Source organism: Mastigoproctus giganteus, chromosome 2 (assembly GCF_048544385.1).
Source record: "Mastigoproctus giganteus isolate SK-2022 chromosome 2, ASM4854438v1, whole genome shotgun sequence".
Lineage (NCBI taxonomy): Eukaryota > Metazoa > Arthropoda > Arachnida > Uropygi > Thelyphonidae > Mastigoproctus > Mastigoproctus giganteus.
In genome coordinates, this window is record NC_143576.1 from 206,847,765 (window position 1) to 206,873,619 (window position 25,855).

The window sequence follows — 25,855 nt, forward strand, 5'->3', positions numbered from 1 at the left end:
AGTGGGATCCTACGTTGCCCGCCACCACCACTGGGAGGTGAGCCAGGCTGCCCGTTATACCCTGGCTGGTCTCTGCCAGGGTCGCCTGAGGTTCCAAGTAAAAATAAATAAATAAATAAAATAAATAACTTTTTGTTGAAGAGAGCACACTAGGAATTAGAGTAAGAGTAGAGTGGGTCAGAATGTAGGGTAAGGAACAGAAATGGACCAAGGTGAAGGGCCCACCCGGTGATTTGAGGCGAAGTGGGGAGAGGGTATAGGGAATTAAAGTCACGGGAGCAGGCGCCCCCGTATGAGCGCGATTGGCCTTGCACTCTGAAGGGATATCCCGCACTCAGCAGAGTGCCAGCGGCATAGATCCCGCACCCACAAGAGGGTACCAGCATAATCCTACCCCAGAGTGGGATTTGCATGATCAATGGATAATTTGTTAAATGTTTCCATGGAATTAAATGGAAACATGTTATCCAGGGAGGTCATGCTACGCAGCTTGGATCTGTATGGCAATGCGCTAGTATGAATTCTATTACGATCTGACGGTCTAACAATGATATCCCAGATATCAGGTGAGCTTAATTTTCCGGAGGGAAGTTGGGCGAAGATCACGAGGTTCCTGGAGATTATATGATACTTCCAAGGTAGCATATTTAGATTAGAGAGCATGACAGATTTTGAGATTGTAGGTAATGTATTACTGAATGAGTTGGACGAGGGGTGTCTATAGTTTATTGATGATGGACACAATGGGAAGAGGAAGGAACTGGACCATCCAGGAGTCTCGTCGGTGGATAGGAAGGCCCTGTGAAGGCATGAACAACCCAATGATGAGACCTCGCACAGTTCGCCGGAAGCGGAACTGCGATCTCGAATCCCATTGAACTGTTTGCCTCTTGTTCACCGTGCACGACACCACTGATGAATAGAGTCGTGGACGGGTGATTAGAGGCTGGAATGGCGCCCAATAGTGATTATTGATGGGAGCCGTTTTAGTCACGGTGTGACTGATGGACGAATGAGATGCAGAAGACTCCTGGAAAAGCAGCTGTATAAGGGAGAGAGACGTCACAAGCGCTCGATGTAATAATGGTCTGGGGAATCATCGGGTATGACATGAAAACAACTGTCAGGTTTATGGAGAGCATTATAACAGCCCAGTTATTACATTGAAAGTATCATAAACACAGTGGTCATCCCGTTTTTAGAGAATATGAATAACGCGATATTCCAGCAGGATAATGGCCTCCCACATACCGTCAGTATCACCAGATTTGCTCTTTTTCTCCCATATCCTGCAATATAAGATCTAACTCCAATCAAATATGTTTGGAACACGAACGGAAGGCGCCTGATCTCGAATTCGATACCTGCACTTTCGATCTCTCAACGGAGAGCTGAAGTGCAACAGGCCAGAAATGACATACCATGAAATGACATCCAACACCTCTTCAACGGAATGCACATCAGAGTCAGCCCTTGTATTCACATCCAATATTAATTTTAGACATTGTAAAAAATTTTTAATTAATATTTTAAATAAAACATTGTAATCATTCGAAATTTTAATCAGTTACAGTTTTCGTTTCTTTAGCGTGTATTAATATATGGGAATTGCTGCGGAGGAGATAATCTTGGGGGCAAGCATAATGCCTAAAGCATATACGGAACACATCTTCCTGAAAGAAAAAACTATGACTGCTGTGAGGGACAGAGAGGAAATCCTCGAATTCATTGACAGATATTTTATGGAGTGCAGTAGGCCTTCAGTTCTTTCTACCGGATGATAATGCTCTACACTTGAGGGGAGCAATTGGCATTGCTAGCAAAACGGTATCAAAAAACCATAAAAGTCTCGAAATGTATTATTATCATTTGAGACTTCTTAAAAATCCTTGCAATTTCTTGTTTGTTCTGGATTCCTTAAAATGAGAAGCAAGTCAGTTTATGATCGGAAATAAGGCCACGGTAACTCCATTAATGAAGACCGAGATTTTGTTAATTCTGTTCCTATTGAATATTATTTATGTCGTATCTTTATTAATTTTAAGCACTATTTATAAGTAAACGTAGAGGTAGTTGAGTTACTACTTCAGAAATTAGTTGAGTCGCCTCTACTTTAGTTGATGTAAGCAACGGCTCTAGATCGTTAGCGTAGACAGCAGGTTGTGATTAATTAACAGGAATGATTCGAAAATTGTTGCTGCAGAGAGAGAGAGAGAGAGAGAGAGAGAGAGAGAGAGAGAGAGAGAGAGAGAGAGAGAGAGAGATTCTGCCTTGTAGACACCTACCCCCACCAGAGTGACAGCCAAGTATACAAAAATTTCATTCTGTCAAACCCTTTTTTACAGCACTTTTTCCATATTGCTTTGTATATTATATATTTAGGTTACATGTTAATAGTATGTAAAAGGCGCCTCCGTAGCCAGGTGGGAAGGAGCAGCAGTGCATAGCACATGCTTCTTGATTAGTCCGGGGTTCGAGCTCGTCACCACCAAATATGGAGGATGCGGAAAGGTCAGGGAATGACCACCGCATATCCCGGAGCAATATGGCCTTAGTTGCTAATGCTCCTAAAAACCAAATAACAAACAAACAACAATAGTATGTAAAATATTATTTTATATTTTATATTATGTAAAGAAACAAGCTGATCTAAATAATTTATTTAGATATTTTCCCACAGCCCGTCTATCCCCAGGATTGTACTGGTACGGGGTATATAGGTTACGAAACAGAATTTAAAATAATAATAATAAATTACTGTCCAGAACAGTAACCAATATCCATGAGAAGTAATAAAAATCACTCAAGTCAAAACTCCCAAGGATGTTTCTTATCTTTAATGGAAATACACCCCAAGAACTTTTCAATATCCAATCAGCTTAACTTCCCTTAAATGGACAGAAATTCGAACACAATAACCCACATTGGTGTGTACTGACTGTTTATTAATTTTGAGAATATGAAATTTGTGAATTTTGTGACAAAAAAAAAAAAAAAGAGAAAATTTTGAAAAAATTCTGATTCTAATTAGAGATAAACACTATGTAGAAAGCAGCATTAATAACCAGAACAAAAAATAATAAAGGAAACTCATTGCATCTACTAAGAATACTTGAATTGTTTACCTGTTGTATTCCTACGTACTGAGGTTACGTTCTCAGGTTACATACGAGAGTCCTTTGCTTTGTCCTAATCTTTTTTAAACGAAAAAGATGAGTATTCTTTAAATTATTCTTCCTTTTCTGATAATAATAAGATTTTAAAATACTAAAAGTGAAAATAACCAATTGAACAAAACCAGTCACCAAAAAATTTCTACTTTTTTTTTCTCCTTTGCTATCGCAGCATCCAAAAACTCGCTGAAAAGTTTCCCAACCACCAAGTTAATATTAGGCAACAAGTTACAGTTATTAGCCTTCCGAACACCTGTGGGCGGGACAGGCGGTCACTGCCACAAAGTGAGGGCCGATAATTTCCCTCCCTAACTACAGTAGCGCCCACGGGTGTATACAGAGGCTACCCTTAATTGTGCCACGTGAATCACTTCTACCCACTCTTCAAATTACACCTTACTACCTTAAAACTTCTTTCAAAAAAGTTCGGAGCAACAAATGATCTGCCTTCCAGACATGGTCTACAACAACACCAGGGGTCTGCCGCGAGTATTTAGATGACCGCCTGGTTTTTATGTTGAGGAATAACACAGTTAACGAAGGTCCAAAGAAAAAGGAATAAATCTTGTTTTTCCGCGTATCCCATCTTCTCTTTATTCCACAAATTTTTCAGTGAAGATTTTAGGACTTTGGTGTGGGAATTGATCTGTCGTGTTAACTTCAATAGTTGATATATATGCTGGACTGTCTTATTGCTGATATGCACCTGTGTTATCACAAAACCGAATTACACACTAAGTAAAACAAAAAAAAAATCACTTTACCTTTCCCTGTTCCTTATCGAAGTCACAGCCTTCGCTGTATCCGTTTGTACAAGGACTAAATACAAGTTGTAAGTTTGTCCCCGTCGCTACAAAAGCCTGAAAGAAGAAAATAAAATAAAAATCACTGAATACATTCAATTGCTGTAATATCAATATGAATGCAATGATGCAACCTTTTTTGTTAAAGAAAAAAAAATTCTGTTTTTACAATTCCATTCGCATACTAAATTAATAAGTTGAATATTAATATCTAATTAATTTAATTTTCCGAGTAATTATTAATCTGAAAGAAAAAAGAAGTTTTTCCAGAACTGCCAACTCAATAAGAATCTTATATCCAAATTTTAGCTATGGGAAGGGTAGCAGGGTTAAGGAAGAAACACGTTTGTCTTCATGTGACCAGATATAGCACCTGTACTGGTTAAATGTGCTATTTCTATAGGAGCATTGGGTCACAGGCAAATTTTCATGTTATGCGGAATGAAAAACCTAAATAACTCACTACATTAAACCCTACTTTCTCGGTCCAAGATCGAGTGACTAAAGCCAAGATTGAAGAAGTTGATCTGGATTCAAATCCCAGATTTGAATCCAGACCTTTCCAAACGAGTGGTTCCTAAACTCGCTTATCACACACGTAAGCCATAACGAAGAAATCTTTAAGCAAAGAAGGTGCTAAAATTTCATCCTTTGAATACCACAAGATGACCTGAAGTCGCCGTGGAGTGTTCTAATAACCTCCCTTCTACATCTTTAATTGACGAGCGAACAATAGGAAATCATTAATCAGCATAGCTCATTGTGGTCGGGTAACCTCAAACACTTGAATTAACTGTAAGTTAGGCTAATGGAAGGTTTAAGCTGATAACCATCAGCAGAAAATGAATGAATGGATCGGCACATCTGTTGAAAATTACGAAGCAAACACGATTCAGAGGAAGGACGAATTAAAAGTTGGAAAAGGTAGGGGAGAAAAGGTAAATTAAGCTGCTTTTAAAATAAATTAAACTAGTGATAGCACGTTATCAATGTCTGGAAACGTGTTAGTGTTTAATTTAAGCATATGAAGTTGTGGAAAAGTCAAGGACAGGTTAATACCATTACAAGTTCTGCTCTTTTTTTTTTTTTTTTTTTTTTTTTTAATGCCAATAACAAACAAGAAGCGGAACCAGGTACAGTGGCGTTTAGATTTTGATTTCTACTAAAAGAAACCGTTATTACTTGAATGTGGGCAAGATGTAAATTAGTCAATACAGTATATAGTACTGATTGACATCGCGTTGTTTGTAACAACTTGGCACTGCTCGCTTGCGGTGAGAGAAGAAATGTAAGGTGACATGTTTAAATAAGGAGGAGTTTTTCTCGGACTCCTCTTTCCAGTAATGTTAATAATAACTAACGTATAAATAAAATAAATTTTCTGTTTATACTTCGAGATGGCCAAATAGAAGATAAACTACAAGAATATTGTCGTATTTCTTAGATTCGAACATGCTGATAATTCGAACATTCGATAACTCTCTACTTGCCCTCTGACCATTCGGCTGCGTTCGTCCAAATGACCTCAAGGTTTACATCCTTTCCTTAGTGAGAGTACAGTGGCGTCGCCATTTGTCACTCGTTTGGAAAAGTCAAGGTTCAAATCCCATCAGAGACTGGAGGAATATGTTTCCATAAGTATTTGCAACCTGTATGTCCTTGTTCTCGCAGTATTTATTTGATGAATTTCCAGCGTGTTAGAGGGATCAAGGGTATTCGCTAAAAACATGCTTCTGAGACTGCGAAGTTGTTTAGGTTATTGCGTAATGAGAGATGCAGGTTACCGTTAGTTATCTCTTTTGTCCATAGCTCAGAAATTATGGTTGAAATTTTGGGTGAGTGCATTCATCCTGTAGCGAGCTGGACGAGGGTGGGCGTGTTTCTGTTTGCAATAAGCTTCTTATTGAAAACTGTCAATAAGTGACAGTTTAGTGTAGAGTACCACTTTAGAAATAACGGGGAGGGAATTCCCTGCGATTTTATTCAGTCACCTCTGGATTCGGTGTTCCAATGCTAGAAATTTATTTGAGGACCGGAAACTGAAGACCAGAATACTGAGGCATACACCGTGATCAATAATTTAAAGGTGAAAAGTACAAACTAAAATAAGCAAAAAAAGTCCCAGTGAACATCGGGCCGCAAATGAACCGTTTTCGAGATAATGCACATTTTCTGTTAAGATCCGCCACTGACTATGGGAGCATTCTGGAAGGGTAGTCTGTATTGCTGAGACCTAGTACACGCTGGATGTAAAATTCGCCACACACTGCTATGACTCAGTACACGCTCTTGCAGAGCAACCCTCCTGTCGAAATTCCTGGATTTTGTTCTATTCTTTTTAAAAACAAAACTGATGGTTTTTAAGGGCAAGTTAAATTACAGAAGACCTCCAAATATAAAGATAGACGGAAAGCAAATCCCTATTGTTCCTGAATTAAAACATCTTGGCGTAATTTTAGATGACAGGTTAACCTCCTCCTCTCATATTAATCACCTCGCCTCGAAGATTAAGAAGTTCACTGCAGCAGTTATCCGAATTTCCAAATCGGACTGGGGACTAAATAGGAAGACTCTCTTACTATATTATACAGCAGTATTCGTACCAATAACAACATATGCTTCGGGAGTCTGGTTTCATAGAGCCGTCAATGTTAAACTCCGTTCCAAGCTCATCTCCATTCAACGGATTATGCTGCTTGCCATGCTCCGGGCCTGCAGGACAGTGTCCTCTACTGCTCTGCAGGTCCTTGCTGGATTCTTACCACTAGACCTGCATGTCATCTTCAAAGGACTATGCTATCGTCTAAAGCAGGGAGTTCCCGGCGAGATTCTCGGCATCTCATGCAACTTAACTGCTAACATCAAAGACGAGAAACGGAGAATCTGGAATGAACTTATCAGTGTGTAGCAATCACGATGGGATTCCAGTAGTACTGGTCAAGTCACCCGCTCTTTTGTTCCTACGGTAACCTTCCCTCTCAACAAGAACGTCCGCCAATGGTTTTCTCCCAGCCTAACAACATCGTATATACTTACTGGGCATAGCTCCATCAACTCCAAACTATTTCAATTTGGCTTGTCTGACACCAATCTCTGCTTGTGTGGTGGTGAGGAAACCTGGACGCACATTCTGTATCGCTGCAGCCTGTACTACGATGACAGATCTACACTACAGGCTGATGTCAGCAACTTCTCTGAAGGAAATGAAGTGGCGCTGACTGAAAATTCTCAATCGTTCTCAGCTCTACAACAGTTCTGCTCTGCTGTTTTCACCAAAAGAAAGCAACTCTTCTCAAGTTTATCAACATATCGACAACAAGGAATCTGATATCGCCTGCCATCTACTTTTTTTTTTTTTTTATTAAGCTGGTAACCCAGTTTGGGCAGCTGTGGACACAGAATTAGCTAACACCCATTGGTATAGCACTACCTCCAGTGGGTGCGGTTTTCGTTCTTCCTAGGCGGAAAAAGACTGCTGTATTCTGGTTCCTGTACCACAATTAATACTTCTGATTAGTTGCGTGATGTGATTTGCTGTGTGAACATGTTACATGTTCATTACACCTATAACATTGTAATTAACACGATTATATGTATATATCATTATATATTGTATCATTATATGTATCATATATATATCATTGTATATATATCTATGTATGTACATAGCGGATTTGCCAGTTTCTGGTTTGGGGCCGCTTGTTGTTTTCGTTAATAAATAATTAGTCTGCGAAAAAAAATATATATATATTCTTTTTAATAATTTTGTTCTATTCTTTCTAATACCTTTTTTTTTAAATATATTTTTGAATTAATTTAAATATTATTTTATTTATATACAGTATATATATATATAGGTTTTATTAATTGGAATTAAAGTGCTAAATTATATAGGGGACTGTCGGCTACTGTTTATATCTTACCTTTACTTCCCCCTCCCTGTTTGTTTATTTTTACGTTATTTTATGTTAATTTTTCGCTCTACATTTTTTGCCATACTACTGGCTTATGTTTTATGTTGTTTTATTTTGAATTATCGGATATATATATATATTATTTTTTTTTTTTTTTTTTTTTTTTTTGCTGGTACTCAGGATTGGGCACCCTGAGTACGGGATTTTCTAGCATTCACTGGTATGGCACACCCGCCGGTGGATGCGGAACTTTGTGCTGTAGCACAGACTATTGGAACAGGTCCGGCTCCGCGGGCGCCGGGGATTGGCTCTCCAGGAGACAGCTGCTCTCTGGTGGCAAAATGGCCTGACATGGATAACACATACTACAGTATTGTAGTATTTTGGTATTTGGTATGTTGGGGTTTAACGGTTCCTGGGATTTCTCCCATCTCCGCGTATGTTCTCTGTATCGGTCAAGCCAGAGATTTAAAAGTGTGTGGGATATGTACTATGTAGTATGTTCTGCCCATTGTTCATCCGGCCTGTTAGCCGACGGGCCCCACTAGGGGTCCGACGTTACCAATACCAGCCACGGGAAGGCCGGCCGGGTGTTACCAGTGATTGAATCAGTACTCTGGCAGGTCCTGCCACCTACTTTCCTGGGATTTCAGTGGCTAGGATCAAAATAAATAAAATAAAAATTAGAAAAATAAATAGTCACGAGGATGTTTTATTGCGAATTTGGCGTTTTGCTTTAGGAGCACTGTTTGGATTTTTACACTGAAGGGGTTGATAAAGCCTAATTGGGTCGGGCAAGAATTTTGGTGTGGCTTAAAATTTTGATGTAGGGCTAATCGCTGTGTGAGATGACAGATTTGGGTGGGGAGGCAGAAGGCTGGGGGGAAATAGGAAGCAGAGGGGTCGATAGGGAAGGTGACCCCTCGTTTTTCAGTGGGGCATTCCCATGCCTCACCAGAGGGAAATAGGTTTGGCAAGGGGGAAGGGAGCGTGTGTCCCCCCCCGTCAGGGATTAGGGTTATCCTATCAAGTTGGCTATCAAATCTCGCAGGTGCGAGATTTGATAGCCAGATGGCACTCTAGTTCTGATGTCATTCCAGTTTTCATCGTTTTCAGGAACTTCGTTGTGGCGCGTTTGTATCAAGTCCGAGATGGTCGGCCGCAGGATTCTTGCTTTGGTCTCTCCTAGGAGGAGTAGCCCTGCGCAGGTCTCTTGAGGCTCAAATGGCGTGTCTATTTCTTCATGCTGAGATTTTATTCTTTTGCTCTTGCTTTTGACTCTTCTGTGTGTCTCCTTTATTTTTGGTTCGTCCATGACATTTGGTTTGTGATATATCTGTTGGGTGTTATTGTCCTCCCGAGGATCAAGTTGCATTGCCATAATTGTTTTCCTTCTTGTGTATAATTGTTTTGCGAAGTTAGTTAGTGCTGTGTACTCTTCCTATGTGTCCAATAGTCGGGACTCTTGGCGGATTGGGTTATACTGAATTCTTACAATAAGACTTGCTCTTATATCTTCATAGTTGTCGCAGTCATGCATGACGTGACTCCAAGTTTCTGGTTCTCCACATGAACAATTCCTGTCTTCTGTTATGCCCATTGTGTTTAGTTTATCTTTGAACGGGCCGTGGCCTGTTAATAAGTAGGTAGTGTTGAGGCCCGGGTAGATCCATGCTGGTGCTTTTGTTACTAGGGGAAGAAATTTGTATGTTATTGCTCCTTTGGTGGTGTCATTCCACCTTGGCTACCAAATGTGAGTTAGGTGTGCATCAATTCTTTTTTGCTCCTGCTTCCAATCAGTGGTGACATTGAGGATTAAGCCGTTAGTTGTGATTGGTATTGCCTTTTTGTAATAATACATTAATCCAGTTCGTACTACCTCTAAGTCAAGGGGCAGTGCACCAGCAATGACCTGAAGCGCTGCCGTACTGGTTGTATTGCTTGTCCTAGTGATGGTTAGTAGTATGTTCCTTTGTATTGTTTCTAATGTTTTCCTATTTGTTGCTGTGTTGGTCTTCGTCATCCATACAGGTGAGCCGTAGATAATTGCTGGTATAAATAAGACTTTATAATATAAGGAGAGGGTTCTCTTGTTTAGTCCCCAATCCTTTCACGTTATTCTTAGTATGAGTCCTGTGTATTTGCGTATTTTCTTCCTGAGGTAATTTAGATGGGGTTTAAATGAGAGATTGCTATCTATAATTATCCCTAGGTACTTTATCTGGTTGGTTAGTCTGACAGTGGTACCTTCTATTTTGATTTGTGGCAGCCTATTTAATTTAAGCTTTCCTCTAAGAAGGACGGAGCTGGCTTGGACAGTCACCAAGGCTTCTGCTTGAAGCGCAAAGCTGGATAGGGCGCAAGATTTGAGATTTAGCCATTTAATAGTTACTTGAGAAGGAGGAACTTTCGATAGCTGCCTTGGACAGAAATATCTCATCCCGATTCTATTCATGATCTTCCGAGCGAAATCACGTCACTATCTTGGCTATATCAGCTTACGATCAGAAGATGTTAACTGATACCAATGTCATTTTTGCTTTAAATGCGATTGGTTGAGCAACCCGGAACTCGTTTGATGTCACATTTAATTTTCTTATGTGTGAAATGATGAATGCGTTGGAACATAGAACGCCACTCTTAACTTAGTTACAATCATTATCTCAACCAACCTCTACAAACCGATTTAGTAGTGTACATATGTACTAACTAACCATTGGCTACCGATAAGCAGCAAACATGATGATGCACACGTGCAATGTATACTTCGGTGATTGAAAAGCTACAAAACATTTTTTTAACTTAATATTATTCGGAATATATCTTTCTATTTTTAAAAAACCGCACACTAAATGATTTTTAAATAATGATCCGTGGCAATAGATAATACATGCGGTCGACTGAATTTTTTTTTTTTTTTTTTTTATGCGGTCGACTGAATTAGCTAATAAGGTAGCATGGAAATGTCACGTATTGAGTTTTAGTTTATCTGCAGTCTGTCCTGATCAGAACATGTTTTCATTGAGTATTTCCAAACACAGCCATATTAAGAGGACACAACTTTTAAACTATACATTGTTTATTCTTCACACTTCCTATTAAATGGCCTCCACGCATCCGACCGAAACCATAAAAGGCCGCTGCGTGATGCCCCAGGAGGAAAGCCAATGACGACGAAATATATGCGGCAGTTCACATTATCACCCGCCTCATTAATAAAGTGGGACCATTAATTAGAGTTAATTACTTCAACAGATGCAGCTGGCTTGTCGTTGGCCACTTTGATAAATGGTCGCTTATTATTTGTGGATAAAATCTGTGAGGGTTATCGTGGAGCTGACTTTCCGAGCTGCGCAGGATGAGCATCGACCAGCGGCCGATTTCCAAACCACTTTTGTTTTCCACGCAGCTCACACGCACAGACCACTAATCTCTTTTCGACCCCAATGAAGAGCGTAAATCATTGACGAACTTGTTGGTTACTAACTACACCAATAACTACTTTCACGTGGAAAATATAAAAGCAATTTTTGAGCGTAAGTGTACAGTATTATAGCGTTTCATTGATGATTACATGGAATTGAAGCTACATGATACCATGATACTGGTGTTTAATTGTCTATAGACAATTAAACACCAGTTTAATTAAACACCAACAATTAAACACCAGTATCACATAGACAATTAAAAACCCGATTATTTCTCGGTTCGACTGGTGTTTAATTGCATATAGATAATTAAATACCAGTCGCATCGAGAAATATTCTGCTAGCTAATTTTGATTATGACTAGTTTCCATTTTTTAAACAGTGGAATATTTGGAATCGATTCTTATAATCCTTATAATTATCTGAGGCTGTTGTCGATATACTTTTATAGAATGAAAATTAAAATTCCTGTTCGTATAATGCTTATTTTCAATGTTGTACAGCATATGTACTTGGACTGTTTATATATGTAGTTGATTTGTTTGAGTTGTTTTAGAATTTGCTCTGGAGGTAGCCATGAAGTTTAATATATGGTATTTGTAAATTATGGGTATATTCTAAAGTTAGTTGGAGTGTTTTGCAAACTAGCCATAGATGGGATGGAAACCTGGAATCCAGAGAAAACAACATTCAGTCCTCGCCTGAGGATTCAATGTCGTTTAATTGAGCGAGAACAGTCAATCCTGGCCTGAGATTGACTTACTTCACTTTGTGAAAAAGTCTTTAAAATTTCCCGACGAGAAGCATTTCTCAACTTCAACAGATACTCACCCACGAAGGGGCTAAATCTTCCTACAGACATTTTTTTATATTATATAATTTGTACTGCCATATGTTGACGCTTGTGAAAGAAACGTAGAATGTGCAAGTTCTTCCCCCAAACAATATTTTTGGGTGAGCCACTGGAGACAAGAATCGAACTCGGGGCGTTTTCCAGAGAGAGAGAGAGAGAGAGAGAGAGAGAGAGAGAGAGAGAGAGATCGTTGCAAATAATAAATAAAATAATCTTTTGTTTATACTGGGATGGTCCAACAGGATCAGAAGAGTTTACCAGATAGCGATTACAAGAATATTACCGTATTTAGTAGTAACACGCCTTATTTAGTAGTAGCTGCGCCTTGACTACTTGGTTACACGAGGCCTCATTCATTTAGAATAAATCATAGCTTCGCTATTATTATTGTTTTTTTTTTTTTTTTTTTTTTTAAGTGTCATTAATTTAACTTGTCGCTTCATCGCTTTTTTTATTCCGTGGCTGAGTTAGTCGGTCTCAGGCGTAGATAGCAAAGTTTTTTCCCCAGAAACTCGGGTTTTTTTCGTCCAGCAAAACATGCAGATCGACCAGAGAATACACGCAATTTACAGACAAAATACAAAAATGGGTATATATTAGAAATAATGGGTTACCCTAATATAATAGTTCGAGGGGGGTTTTTTGTCTCTTCATCGCTAACAGAAAAAAAAAAAAACTACGCTGTATTTGGTGTTGTAAACCAAAAATTGGATCGCGCAACCACACAAAAGCTAGCTTCAGCTTTGAACATTACTTTTTAGTAATAATGTTCCAAGCTCTCTAATTTTTTGGTACTTAGGTGCTGCAGTCAAGGCTTGTTTTATTCGTTTTCATTTGCATAATTCCCCTGTTTCGATGGGAACAGAACAAAGTCTTTTTCCACAAGGTTTGGAAGAACAAAGATCATAGTGACCAGCTAGCTGCGCTATCGTCGAGCGAGGGAGGGAATGGGAGGTGTGGTTGGGTTGTTTTAGGATTTCACCGAGGCAGTTAAAGTTACGAATAGTAAATACGTCGTGCCTGCAAATTGTGTGCATTCTGTGGTCGATTTACCTATTCTACAAAAAAGAAATTGTTTTTGGAGAAAACACCATTCAGTTTTTTGCTCGAGACCCAGGACCCCTGATTAGCCACTGGGTACAAAAGACACTAGTGCCTAGGGCCTCTGAAAAAGTTTTAGGTCTAAACAAATCTTAGATGATTTAGAAATTAGAAAATAAGCATGCTAAATCATACTTAATTATGCTTTAATTGAATTATTTTACAAAACTTTTTTATTATAGTAATACATCTATAAATATTGTAGCCATATGATTATGCTGTATTATGAGACATATTTTATATAATGCACATATTTTTCTCTAAATCTATCTTTTGGGCCTACGATTATGACACGCTCGGGATATACAGACACTTTAATCTGGGCCCTCGTAGGTAGCACAGTGGTTATAAATCAGTCCTTTTACACCCGGTGGTAAAGGTCTGATTTCGAATCCCGTTAGAGACGCGAAGAATTTTTATGGATTTTTTTTTTTAAACGTGGCTGAATTACTCCGTCTCAGACGAGAGTTGTATGGTTTTTTTCCTCCCTGAGATTTTCGTCCAGAAAACTGACCGAAGGATATACAAAATTACTGATGCAATACACTGAAGCCTCATAGCCAAGTTGCTTTGGCACTTAATGCACACCTAATCTAACCTGTAATCTGGTCCATCCGAGACGAAGTCAGGGGTAATGGGGGGAAGGGAGCCGATAAGTTTCTCCCGTCAGAGAGGAAGCATTCTCAACTTCTACTGATAACTAAAATCGAACCCAGATCTTTTTCATAAACTATGAAAGAGAGTAGCGGCGCTATGGTACTGATGGAGAGGAGAATAACATTAATAAACAAGTTCGATCACAGAACCTGGCCTGCTTCCAGATAGTAAGATTCCTTACTGCCTTGCATATGTATTACAATAAAACAACACTAAACTTCTAATTATAGTACTAACTCTTAACAATTATCAGAACGCTTCTAAAATAGTTTTGAATATAGAGGATGTTTAAAAAATATTTTATTATCAAATTAAAGATGAGTAATTATTATTGTTCAATAAACGAAAATGAACTTCTAACTTTTAAAAATATATATCAATATAAGTACTGTTAACATGGCTGGAATACATTACTCTATAAAACGTATTAGACAATATTTTCGCCGTAGACTTTTCTTGATCTGAGTTTATCTTGTGTTGTGTTACCTTCAAATCAAAGCTGATAGTTTCTTAAAGTTGATCTGGACTCGGGCTAAGCAGAAAGGTTACAAACTTTGTCGAGCGACCGGCCTTGTGATTTGCTATTTCCCATTGCAATTCTAATGCCATCACTTTCAGCATAGTGGATAGCGTAGCTGCTCTCTAACACAGACATGTGAGACTGACATAAACACTAGTGTTCAAAGAAAGTGCATCACCCCTTAAAATTGTCGTCCGAATAACGTGAGTATATGGCAATATTTCTTACAGATTGCATCAGATAAGATTGACACGCGTAGGTGATGACGTAATATTGCATCAGCTGTTACTTTCAGCTATATAAGCACGCTCTACAATAGTTGCAGTCATTCCTTGCTTGTGTCAGGATCGCGAGTTACGTGCAGTTGACGCCACGAAGAAAAGTTGCTATTGTTGTTTTACGTGAGGAAGGATGTTCTTCCCGTCATATTGCTTATAGATCGTCTTGTAGTCAGTCGACAGTGAGTAGATTTCTTTCCAAACTCAAGAATACTGGTTCTGCTGATAGGAAAAAAGGAACTGGACGTAAACGAGTCTCTACGCCAAAACAGGATCGCGTTTTGAAGCGCTTATGCCTTAAGAACCGTAAAGCTTCTTCGTCTTCTTCTTCTTCGCCTCTTCAAAAATGGACCTAAGAAGCCCGTCGTCCTAAGAAGAAGTACCTCCGCACACAAAAAACGAAAAAGGCTCGATTAATTTGGTGTAAGGAGCATGTCAAATGGACCCCCGAACAGTGGAAGTCAGTTATTTTCTTGGATGAAAAGAAATTCAACCTGCATGGCTCTGATGGGAGACAAACGATTCGACGTAGACGTAGTGAAGAATGCCATCCAGACTGTATGGTGTCTACAGTGAAATTCCATACCAGCCAAATGATATGGGGGGTGCATTTCGTATCACCTCCAGTTTATAAAAGGTTCCGTAAATGCCAGTGGATACCTGGCTATATTGGAAGGCAAATTGCTGTCAACCATTTGAGACCATTTCAACCTGCCAAGTAACTGAATCTTTCAGGACAACTCTGCTCCTTGTCAACGGGCGAAAAATGTAAGTAAGCACGTCTATAGTTACTTTAGCCTCATTTCCGCATTAGCGGTTCGAAAGTAATGTGTTTACATTTGTAGGTAAAAAAAATGGTTGAAAGAACGGTCCATTACAAGTGTCAGCTGGCCAGGAAACAGCCCGGACCTGAATCCTATAGAGAACTGTTGGCATCGTGTGGGATCTGCAGTTGCCAGAAAGAAACCAAAGACCCTTCCTGAACTTCAGGAAGCCATAATTCGTGTTTGGAACCAGGAACTAACAGTTGATTATCTTCAGAAATTGATCTTGTCAATGCCCCGACGGTGTGCTGCTGTCATCAAGGCCAGTGGCGGTTCAACTAAATATTAGTTTGCACCTGGTGAACTTTTCATTTTGTTTTCCATTTAAAAGATAAACTGAAGCAAATTGTGGGCTTCTGATAATATTTCAGCTATAATTGTCGTGTTTACCAAAAACTGTTGTATAAAGGTTGCAAATGCTCATTTCGGAATATTTTGAGAGCTCCTGTCATATATTACTTAGCTTTGCCTTAACTATAATAAATATCTTTTGTTTATGTTTCTATTGGTGATGCTAGTCATTAATGTAACATATCATCGTGAAAAAGGGTTAGAAATGCGAAATTCCTAGGTGATGCACCTTTCTTTGAACACCAGTGTAGATAAATACACTTTTGGAGGTCGACGGTGAACCTAATTGTGACCTAAGTTTCGGTTTCTTCCCTGCGAATCTATCCATCCAATACAATTCTGCCGAATTGCATTGCTAAATATTGCCTCTTATAAGCTGTTTCAATAAATAAAATTTCTCTGTTTATATTCTGAGATGGCCACTTATGATTGGAACGATTCACAGGGGGAGGGAGAGAGAGAGAGAGAGAGAGAGAGAGAGAGAGAGAGTTATTAGGCCTGACGTAATCGAGTGGTCAACCCGGAGTACAGTAGTAAATATGGCAATATTCTTTATTTATCCAAATAATGGATTATTTTAACTCCTTGACTTGAAGTCCTGGCGGAAGGGATTGCTTTAACTTCTCTGCCTTTTCCATATCTTGGATAACAAATGTGTATAAATAGCGGCTGCAACGAACCTTGAATTTCACATTGTCTCTGTTCTTCTTTATTTTGACAGATTTCGCATCTTTCCTTCTTGCAGTTAAAAGAAAGTCTTTGATTTTCCTTAATTTGTTTGGGAATTATTTACAATTTTCGTTAACGCTCGGCTGAAAAACACTTAACAGCAAAAGAACAGATTGTATACCGATGAATTAACCCCTTATATTTTCTGTGGTCGTTCGAGAGTATAAACGAAAAATATATTTATTTATTTATTTATTACCCCGTCAACCTAAACAAAATGCGATTAATCCACCTAAAGATTATTAGATGATTTAGTCACGGTATTAATATGACAGAATGGCTCAAGGGTGGAAATTACTTAGTTCTGTTCATAAAACCGTAATAAATGTAACCAATGTCTTTTATCTATTTGTAAGTGTTTAACGTATTTTTCTTGGAATTAAATACCCCTCCCACTTCCACAAGACCAGGCCGCAATAATCATTTACTCTTTGCTTAAATAAAAATATTTTTACATCTAGTCATTATCTATTCTTTCTTAAATTGAAACCTGTCCCCCTCCCCATAGGTATGTCATCCAAGAAATAGGAGAGATTTCATGCCTAGACAAGTTACACAGTCGTCTAGATATTAAATTCTAGTGGCACGTGACAGCTCTTTGCACAAGTTTGCTTTCATTGATTGCGTTATCTTTTGAAATTAGACATGTGCAAGCACTTGATTGAGAACCCAGTATGTGACGGAGCCATTTTACCATTTCTTGAATAAAAAGCATCTCAAATTAGCGTTTCACGTGTCATTATTTGAAACGTTTTCCTCGGATTTCTTGTATTGGGGCCCATATCTGGATATTTTGTGTAGGATCACAAATTTATAAATGCGCTTTAGCCTTCCCCAAAGATAGCTTCACTGTTTAGCTTACATAATCCTTTTAGATCTCAATTATATTCAATATACCGACACCTTAGCCTTAGTAGCTTTGGCACTAACTCGTAACTAAACTAAATCCTTTTAGGACATTTAATACCTAAATCAGATGATGCTTGATTTACAAATACCAGCTTACGCTTCTCTGCAATTTAGTATCCTTTCTAACATAACCATTGTTTCATACAATGGCATAATCTCCTCTTTTTTCTATTGAAAAAAGTCTTATCTGACACTAAAAGAACTTCATATATATATTTTAAGGGTGGAATTAGAAAAAAGTAAATAAACATTACAGAATGAAAATAAGTTGCAATTAGAGTATAAAAAATCATCAACTTTACGGTTAATACTAATACTTTTGCGAATTAAACGTGAAAAACTATTATTGAGGTTAAATGAAAGGATAATTTTGTACAAAAAGCAGTTGCCTATTTGCTTGGCACATATCGATTGCATTATCGAAACATTAACCCCTGGCTTCTTGTCAGCGGTGCAGGCCATTGTTCTCGTTTTCTTCTCCACATAAATTTCTATTTGGCAATTTACAGCATAGCTACTACTTGCTTATACTACCTTTATATTTCGCTATGTCGCGATCATATTCAGAGATCACCATATCTTCGTCAATTAACTGCATCGCTTGAGATATGAGTTTTGTACTAAGAAGTCATTCCTTGGGAACCGCAACGGGAGTGTCCTCATCATAGACACTAAGTTCATTCACGTCCACTAAGCCCTCCTCACGGCAACACAACTTCTGTTCTAGATCAGGACTCTCACAAGACTTAACAGCGTTAAACTTATGAAGATGCACTTATACGAACCTTCATAATCCTGCTGGTAACGAGATTGCTTATTTTTTTGCAATGGAGAATATGTGAAAATATGTAATATATTTATTTCGGTAATGCTACACCAGTATGTACACTAGTCTGGGCCGCGAGTCTCAATTTGCCATTGGTACTGCCCAGAAGTTCCGAGAATAGTTGGTGTGGCCAACGAACAATTCTGATTTTGGCACCCTTAATAGTATAGGGGTGGCTTTCATGCCTAGACAAGAAACACCCTGTGTATGTATATACACAGGGTGTTTCAAAAATGATGGTCAATAATTTAAAGGTGAACCGTACAGACTACAATATGCAAAAAAGCCTAGTAAACATGGGTCCTTAAGTGAATCGTTTTCGAGATATTGCACATTTCTAGTTGGGATCCACCACTGACAAGGTGAACTGTACAGAGTTGGGATCCACCACTGATTTGTTTGTTTAGGTTAGGTTATGCTCATTCGCTCCCTTTCCCCTCTCTCAATGCTCTGAGATGTAGCAGGAATACTAGTGCTTGTCAAAGACTAGTCAACATGGAAAGTAGTTACAGCAACGAAGAATACTTAAATCCTATGGATTTTTGTATCTGGGGTCATATAAAAAGCCTGGTGTACACTTCTGACATTAACACAGTTGAGGAATTGCAGCGTCGGGTTGGAGCCTTTCAGCAAATCAGAAATGACCCAGGGAATGCCTGAGAGGATTCGAAACTCAATGCAGAGAAGACTACAAAGCTGCATACGTATGCAAGGACAGCATTTTGAACACTTTTTGTAACATCTGTAAAATCCTGTGGTGTTAAAACCAAAAATTGAAACCAAAAAATGTATTATCTTATGTTTAATAAAACCACCCTTAGCAAATTATTCACAGCTTTTTGTTAAACTAGTACCTCCCATAGTCAGTGGCGGATCTTAACAGAAAATGTGCATTATCTCGAAAATGGTTTATTTGCGGCCCGATGTTCACTGGGACTTTTTTGCTTATTTTAGTTTGTACTTTTCACCTTTAAATTATTGACCATCATTTTTGAAACACCCTGTATACAGGGTGTCTCAAAAATGCACGGCATAACTTCAGGAATGAGTTCCTCATATGTAGACAATAAAAATATTTTATGTCAGCATAGTTCCGCTTGGTTTCCGAGTTTTGAAGGTCTGTCTTTGACACAACCGTTCACATCACCTTATAGTAATTGTTCAAAATGTTCACCTTCTGCCTGAATACAGGCCTCACATCGACGTCTCATGGACTCGCGAAGACGATGCCAAATTCCAGGCATGTTTCGTATTGTCTCACAACCTGCCACAATTCGATTGCGGAGAGTTTCCACATCAGCTACCGGAGTCGAATACACCAATGACTTTAAATGGCCCCACAAGAAGAAATCTAGTGGGTTTAAATCAGTTGAGCGTGGAGGCCAGCAGTTGGTCCACCCCTCTACTTCAGGAGTCGTAGATAATAATAAATACTTCAGGAGTCATAGATCTTGGTCGTTCTCTGTCGGCAACACGAGGTGTAAAAGTCCCATGTTCACAAAGGCGGCGATGGATTCCTTCAAACGTTTTCCTGTCTGGACATCTTCGTTCTGGGAACCTTTTGTGGTACAAACGACGAGCCTCCAGAGCATTGCCGTCCGCCAAACCGTACATTTTTTTTTTTGTATGAAAACCCCAAACACGAAAGGTATCAAAACCTATAGTACTTAGTACCGTGCATGGGTTGAAAGAGAAGTATGGGGGGTGGGGGATGCCGGAAACTTTGCTCTAGAGACTAAACATGGGTTTCGCCACTTCAAGCCTCCAATAAGCAAAGTGGTGGTATTTCACCGGTTGATGAAAGTCATCTACCAGTGCATATCCGCTTGCTCCTGATTTGAGTACATGGTCGTTGTTGTTATTTGGTTTTTAGGAGCATTAGCAACTAAGACCATATTGCTCCGGGATATGCGGTGGTCATTCCCTGACCTTTCCGCATCCTCCGTATTTGGTTGTGACGGGCTCGAACCCCGGTCTAATCAAGAAGCGTGTGCTACGCACTGCTGCTCCTTCCCACCTGGTTACGGAGGCGCCCGAGTACATGGTCGGAATGGAAAACCACCAGATTCTGTCATCACCTTGTGATGAAGGAAATCACCTGCGGGAGATAAGACATTCCGGTTAATAACTCGGGAACCAAGCATTTCCGGAACTATGTTGATATAAAATATTTTTATTGTCTACATATGAGGAACTCATTCCTGAAGTTATGTCGTGTATTTTTGAGACACCCTGTGTATATATATATATATATATATATATATATATATATTTTTTTTTTTTTTTTTTTAATCTGCTAATTTCGGATGGTATTTCAAACCTTAGACTCCTTCCTTCCCTTCCCGAACAGTACGACTCTGGATACATTATCCTATAAGTGTTGGAATACAGTTAACTCATTTGAACTACACAGTGACATTCATAATTTTCCAGTAATGTTTTTCTTTCATACAAACAAAAGTCAATCTTTGAAAATAATTCGTTCTACTGAATTTTTCGTCAAATTATTTTGTTCAAGTGGGACTTCAATGCATAAATAATAAGGGATGTCGACCGAGACAGAAATATTTTCGTTATAGCGATTTTTTTTAAAAACAGCATTCATTTTAACGGGATATTATCGTGGGCTGCCTAGGTGAAAATGAGAAATTTTGTTCTTCATCGAATAAGACTGTAGCAATGAAAAGGCACAGTATTCTGATACTTTCATATCCTCGACAAATATGCGAGTAAGGCGAATGAATCTCTTCTGCAGAGGACTACATAGTACAAAAGATTTGTTCACTTAACAGCAGTGAAACTGTACAACTTATAATACTGCAACACTGTTGTATGACCTCATTATTGTAACTCATAACTGACCTGTAACTGTTTTAAACTCAGCTAGTACATTGTCCACGATTAAGATAATGGTCTCAAATTGGATAAAAAAATGCTTATTCCAATATAGGTTTACCAATACAAAATTTCTTTCTTGCAAATAGGAATACAATTTCACTATTCTAAATAAGTCTCTAAGTGCGGAGGTTCCAACTTTTTATACCTTGCGCCCACCGCTTAAAGTATTTCATAAGTTTCACGTCTTCCTCTTCCAATTCCAAAACAAGTGCAAAGAAACAAATCGGATCGGACATAAAATTTATTTATGAGTATACTGTACATGCTTTTATAAATGAATATGTACTTCAGTACATTTAATCTGAAAGATTGAAATAAAAATACGCTTCGTACCTGAATTAGTGGGATGATTTATCCGTATAGCGTTAAAAAAGAGTGCTTTATAAAAACAACTACGTGTTCCATCCCCTCCCAAAAGTCAGTCCCGGGGGGTGGGGCCGCACTTTGGGAACTTCTGCTACAGCGAAATCATTCATACCCTTGTATCGTTTTTTACTTTCGCTAAAAGATAAGTATTTAAATGTAATTAATGTAAAAGTCTTTGACCCTGTATGTCATGATGGCTAACCGTTACGCCCGTCCAATGATTTGTTTTATCTCATGACAGAGAAACCACTGAGAATATTGAGATAAGGTCAAAGGAATAAAACTTGTTTATAATAACAATTTCATTAATTCTATTCCCTCATCAGATAAATTCAAAGCAGATATTAACTCAATGGATGTATCCAGGAGCCTGCGCTTATTCAATGACAGCAGAACCACCCTAAACACCGAAGAGCTGAATTCGGGTTCTCCTTTTTATAAGTGGATATTGGAGTAAATAATGGGTCTCTTTACCTCCAGTATCCTCTTTGTTTAGGACTAGTTGGGGAAGGGAAGTGAAAGCCAAGCACCACTGTATACAGAACTATGAAATCACGCTTTTAGTAGGTGTTAAATTCTAAACTTTCTCCCCGATCTTGCTACAAAACGTATAAGCGCTATGAAGAATTAATAAAGTCCATCAGCCATTCTCTAACTCAGCCGAGTTTGTTAGAGCAGAAGAGGATCGTTATGAATCCACATCGTTATGAATTCTTCTTGCTCAATCTAGCCATGACACGTGCTAGCAAATAAGAATAAAAATATATATATTCCAACTGCATCTGTTCACGTGTCAACAGTCACGATTCCATTCTCTAATACTAAATCACGACCCACAAAACTTACCACTTCCGTGTGTCCTTCGCGGCACGCACTCTTAAACTTCACCTGCCGCTCCTCCAGGGGTCTGTCCCTGTAGCCAGTGTATCTGACCTGTAAGAGAAAGGAAGAAGGATCGGTGGTCTTGAAAACTTGTAACGCGTGCCAACAAACAATAAAATTATCCGCCCTACTTGTAGTTATAAACCCTTGGGCTACAATTAGAGAACACATGCGCGTGGAACAGGTGGTAAACACACAACATTCAGACATGACGTGCCTCACACATCCATGTCATTTCCAAAGAAGCTAGCATTTAATTTATTGTTATAATTCCTGTTTTAATACGGCAAAGATAAAATCACTTCATTCGACAGTGAATTATGCGTCCCCCTTGTCTCTTATTTTCACCATTGAATAATATAATCGCTAATTTACATAAATATTATGTGGTGGGGTACTCAGGGGAAAAGTATCAGCCTTCTATTGCGTATGCCACTACTTACCGCAAAAAGTCCACGCGAGTTTTCCATTAACATTTCAACGTATTTCTGACTCCCTTGATTAACACGATAAGTGGTGTATGAATTGAACCAACTAAGAATCATCAACAGGTTCCTGTGGATTACACTTTCATTTTATGGCTTACATTATCCAAGTAAATTTCCCGTTGTGGATCAAGAAATCCATAAAACGTGGAAAATTTAAATTAAAAAATAAAAAATAAAGTTTAAAGGTGGAGGGAGAGACGTTTGATAACATTTTGAGACATTCAAGGTTCGTAACTTATCGAACTTAGCGTTTCCCAATTTGTCAAGTTGGAAATACAGAATTTCTTCGGGGAAAACGCTCGATATTTCAACTGATAACTATAACCAATATTAACTAATGGATATTTGAAACCTAATCAACATTAACGGATATTTGAAACTTTCGTTAGTCTAGAATAAAGTGAATTGTATTTACGTTTAAATATGAAATGTGGGTGATGGTTGCTTATATATAGGCATGAGCAAGATACGTGGCTATTTGGGGGAAGGGGCGTATAATTTAAGAAACCTTGATATTACTGTTTTTGTCGTAGCTGGGCAAATAACATTGAGATTAGCTTAAAATATACTTTAAACATGATTGATTCATTAAAAAAAAAAGTACCAAACGCTCACGTAACTAGTACCTAAGCTGAATTGCTAGTTAGGTCAGTGTTACGAGCTATAGTTTGCTTGCATGGGTGTTTCCCCCTTCCGTTAGGGAGAGTGAATCATGTATTTTTGTAGTGAATGACGGCAAAAGATGTTGCTGCTTACGGATCCGTATGAATCCGTATCCTAAATCCACTACTGATGAGTGGGGTCATTTACATTAGTGCCATGGTAAGTCAGGAGTTGCCAGTCAATCTATGAGGACCCTGCAAATCGCGTATTCTAAAGGACTGGTTTGTTGTTTGCTGCGCTAAAAATCCAGGGTAAATTTCCGTGGGGGGCGGCTTTTAATCGAGACAACTAGATTAAAAAATCAAGACGAATTAATTGGATTGAAATGGATCTTATCCATTGCAAATTGGATTAAACCTGACCATACTTCAGATTTAATTTAATTTGCAATGGATAAGACAGTGGCAAGTTAGATATTTTATATTATAATATTTATTTTATATTACGAAAATTTTTATTTTGTTTCTCAGAGCAAACTAAACTAGAATTACAATTAATAAGCTTTCGGCTGGGAGGCAGCCTTCTTCAGATTGAATACATGAAGAAGGCTGCCTCCCAGCCGAAAGCTTATTAATTGTAATTCTAGTTTAGTTTGCTCTGAGAAACAAAATAAAAATTTTCGTAATGAATCCAGAGCACGTAGGCCTTTTTTACTACTTATTTTATATTAGTAATGGCCATAAGCCTTGGGCTTATGCTTGTCTTCTTATTTAATGTTATGTTATAGGAGTGCCTATAATATAACATTAAATAAGGCAAGCAAGCTTATAAAGCATCAGCGATTTAAAAAAAAAAAAAAAGAAACATTACTTGTCCGTCCCTTCCAATAATTTGTCTAATTCTTGAATTTATTCCAATTACTCACTTCCACAACAACCGATGGCAGTTTGTTCCAACAATCAACCACCCGCTGGTAGAAGGCAAACTTCCGCACATCTCTCCTGCAGCCATCCTTCCTCAATTTGAATTTGTGCCCCCTCATGTGTGCAGTCTCGGTAAGAGGAAGAATGCCATCAGCACTGAGTTTACTCAATCTATTCAAGGCCTTAAACACCTCAATCAGATCACCTCGCAGGGGCCTTGTCTCCAGACACTGCAAGTTGCAAAACTGAAGTCTTTTTTGTAAGACTTCACCTTTTGTTCACTTCACCAATTTCGTTGCCCTTCTCTGTACCCTTTGCAACACATCTGCATCCTTCCTAAAATGAGGCCTCCCTACCTGTATGTAGTACTCAAGATACAGCCTAACCATTGCTAGCAAAATTCCTGTATATAATTGACAAAACTCCAGTGAGCTGTCCTGGCAGCCTTTCTGCGCTATATACTCGTAACGTGTCTAGTCGGTTGTAGAACTGGCAGTGCACTTCGCTTTTTACTTCGATAAAGGGGAAAGCAGTTTAAACTTTTAGTTTGTCAACTAATATGTCTTACTTGTATAACCTCTATAATTACAGACAAATCTTTGGTAGGTTTTCATAATTATCAACAAGCCTGACGTAGCAGAGTGGTTCGAGCCGACGTGCTCGCTAAATACGGTTTGTTGATTGCTGTCAAATTGCTTAACTGTAAACTCTTTTGACCTGTGTGTTTGTGCTGGAGTATAAAAAGGCCGTTTCGGTGATATTGTAGCCGAGTGATCAAACAGGAGGGAAAGATAGTACAGTACTTGCATTTGAATTTCTAGCCCACGTGACTCGTAAATACCGGTGATGTACTTCTCTCTGTCTGTTTTCTGTCTTATAAACTCCTCTTACCCTTATATCTTACCCTTATATTCGAATTCCGTTTTTATTAACCTTCTGCACACTGTAGCCATACCAGTCAGTGTTGGGAAATTGCATAGTTCCTCCCTCGGGAAACTTGAATTTTTCATCAAAAAAAAAAAAAAAAAACAGACAAACTGATCACAGAATACACTGCCTTCCAAAAGTATTCGGACACAGGTCGGTTTCACATTTACATCACTGCCACTCACTTCAATAGCTTCGATTTCCCCTTCAGCCGATATGACACTTTCCGCTCTCCTTGGTAGGCGTTCCATCAACGAATGATATTACAGTATTTATTTTATTTTTATTAAAACTAAAGGCGGCACCCAGAACATAAGTTCAAATCCGCCTAACAACTCTCAACTGAGTATCTTACATCTTTCATAAAATAAATAAATACATACAACATTGTAAAAACATAAA

The 25,855-nt window shown here is 38.6% G+C and overlaps 1 protein-coding gene and 1 pseudogene across 1 annotated transcript in view; both read right to left on the reverse strand.

The window, feature by feature from the left end:
- The window catches only part of LOC150090007 (protein big brother-like), an 83,434-nt gene that overhangs the window by 50,439 nt on the left and 7,140 nt on the right, over positions 1-25,855 (reverse strand). Inside the window, exons 2-3 of the mRNA XM_090368930.1 lie at positions 22,477-22,563; positions 3,938-4,033 (exon numbers count right to left, since the gene is read on the reverse strand). Of these exons, the coding sequence (XP_090225056.1) occupies positions 3,938-4,033; positions 22,477-22,563 (183 nt within the window). The remainder of the gene's footprint in view (positions 1-3,937; positions 4,034-22,476; positions 22,564-25,855) is intronic.
- Positions 16,475-18,138, reverse strand: LOC150090008 (large ribosomal subunit protein eL38 pseudogene; annotated as a pseudogene).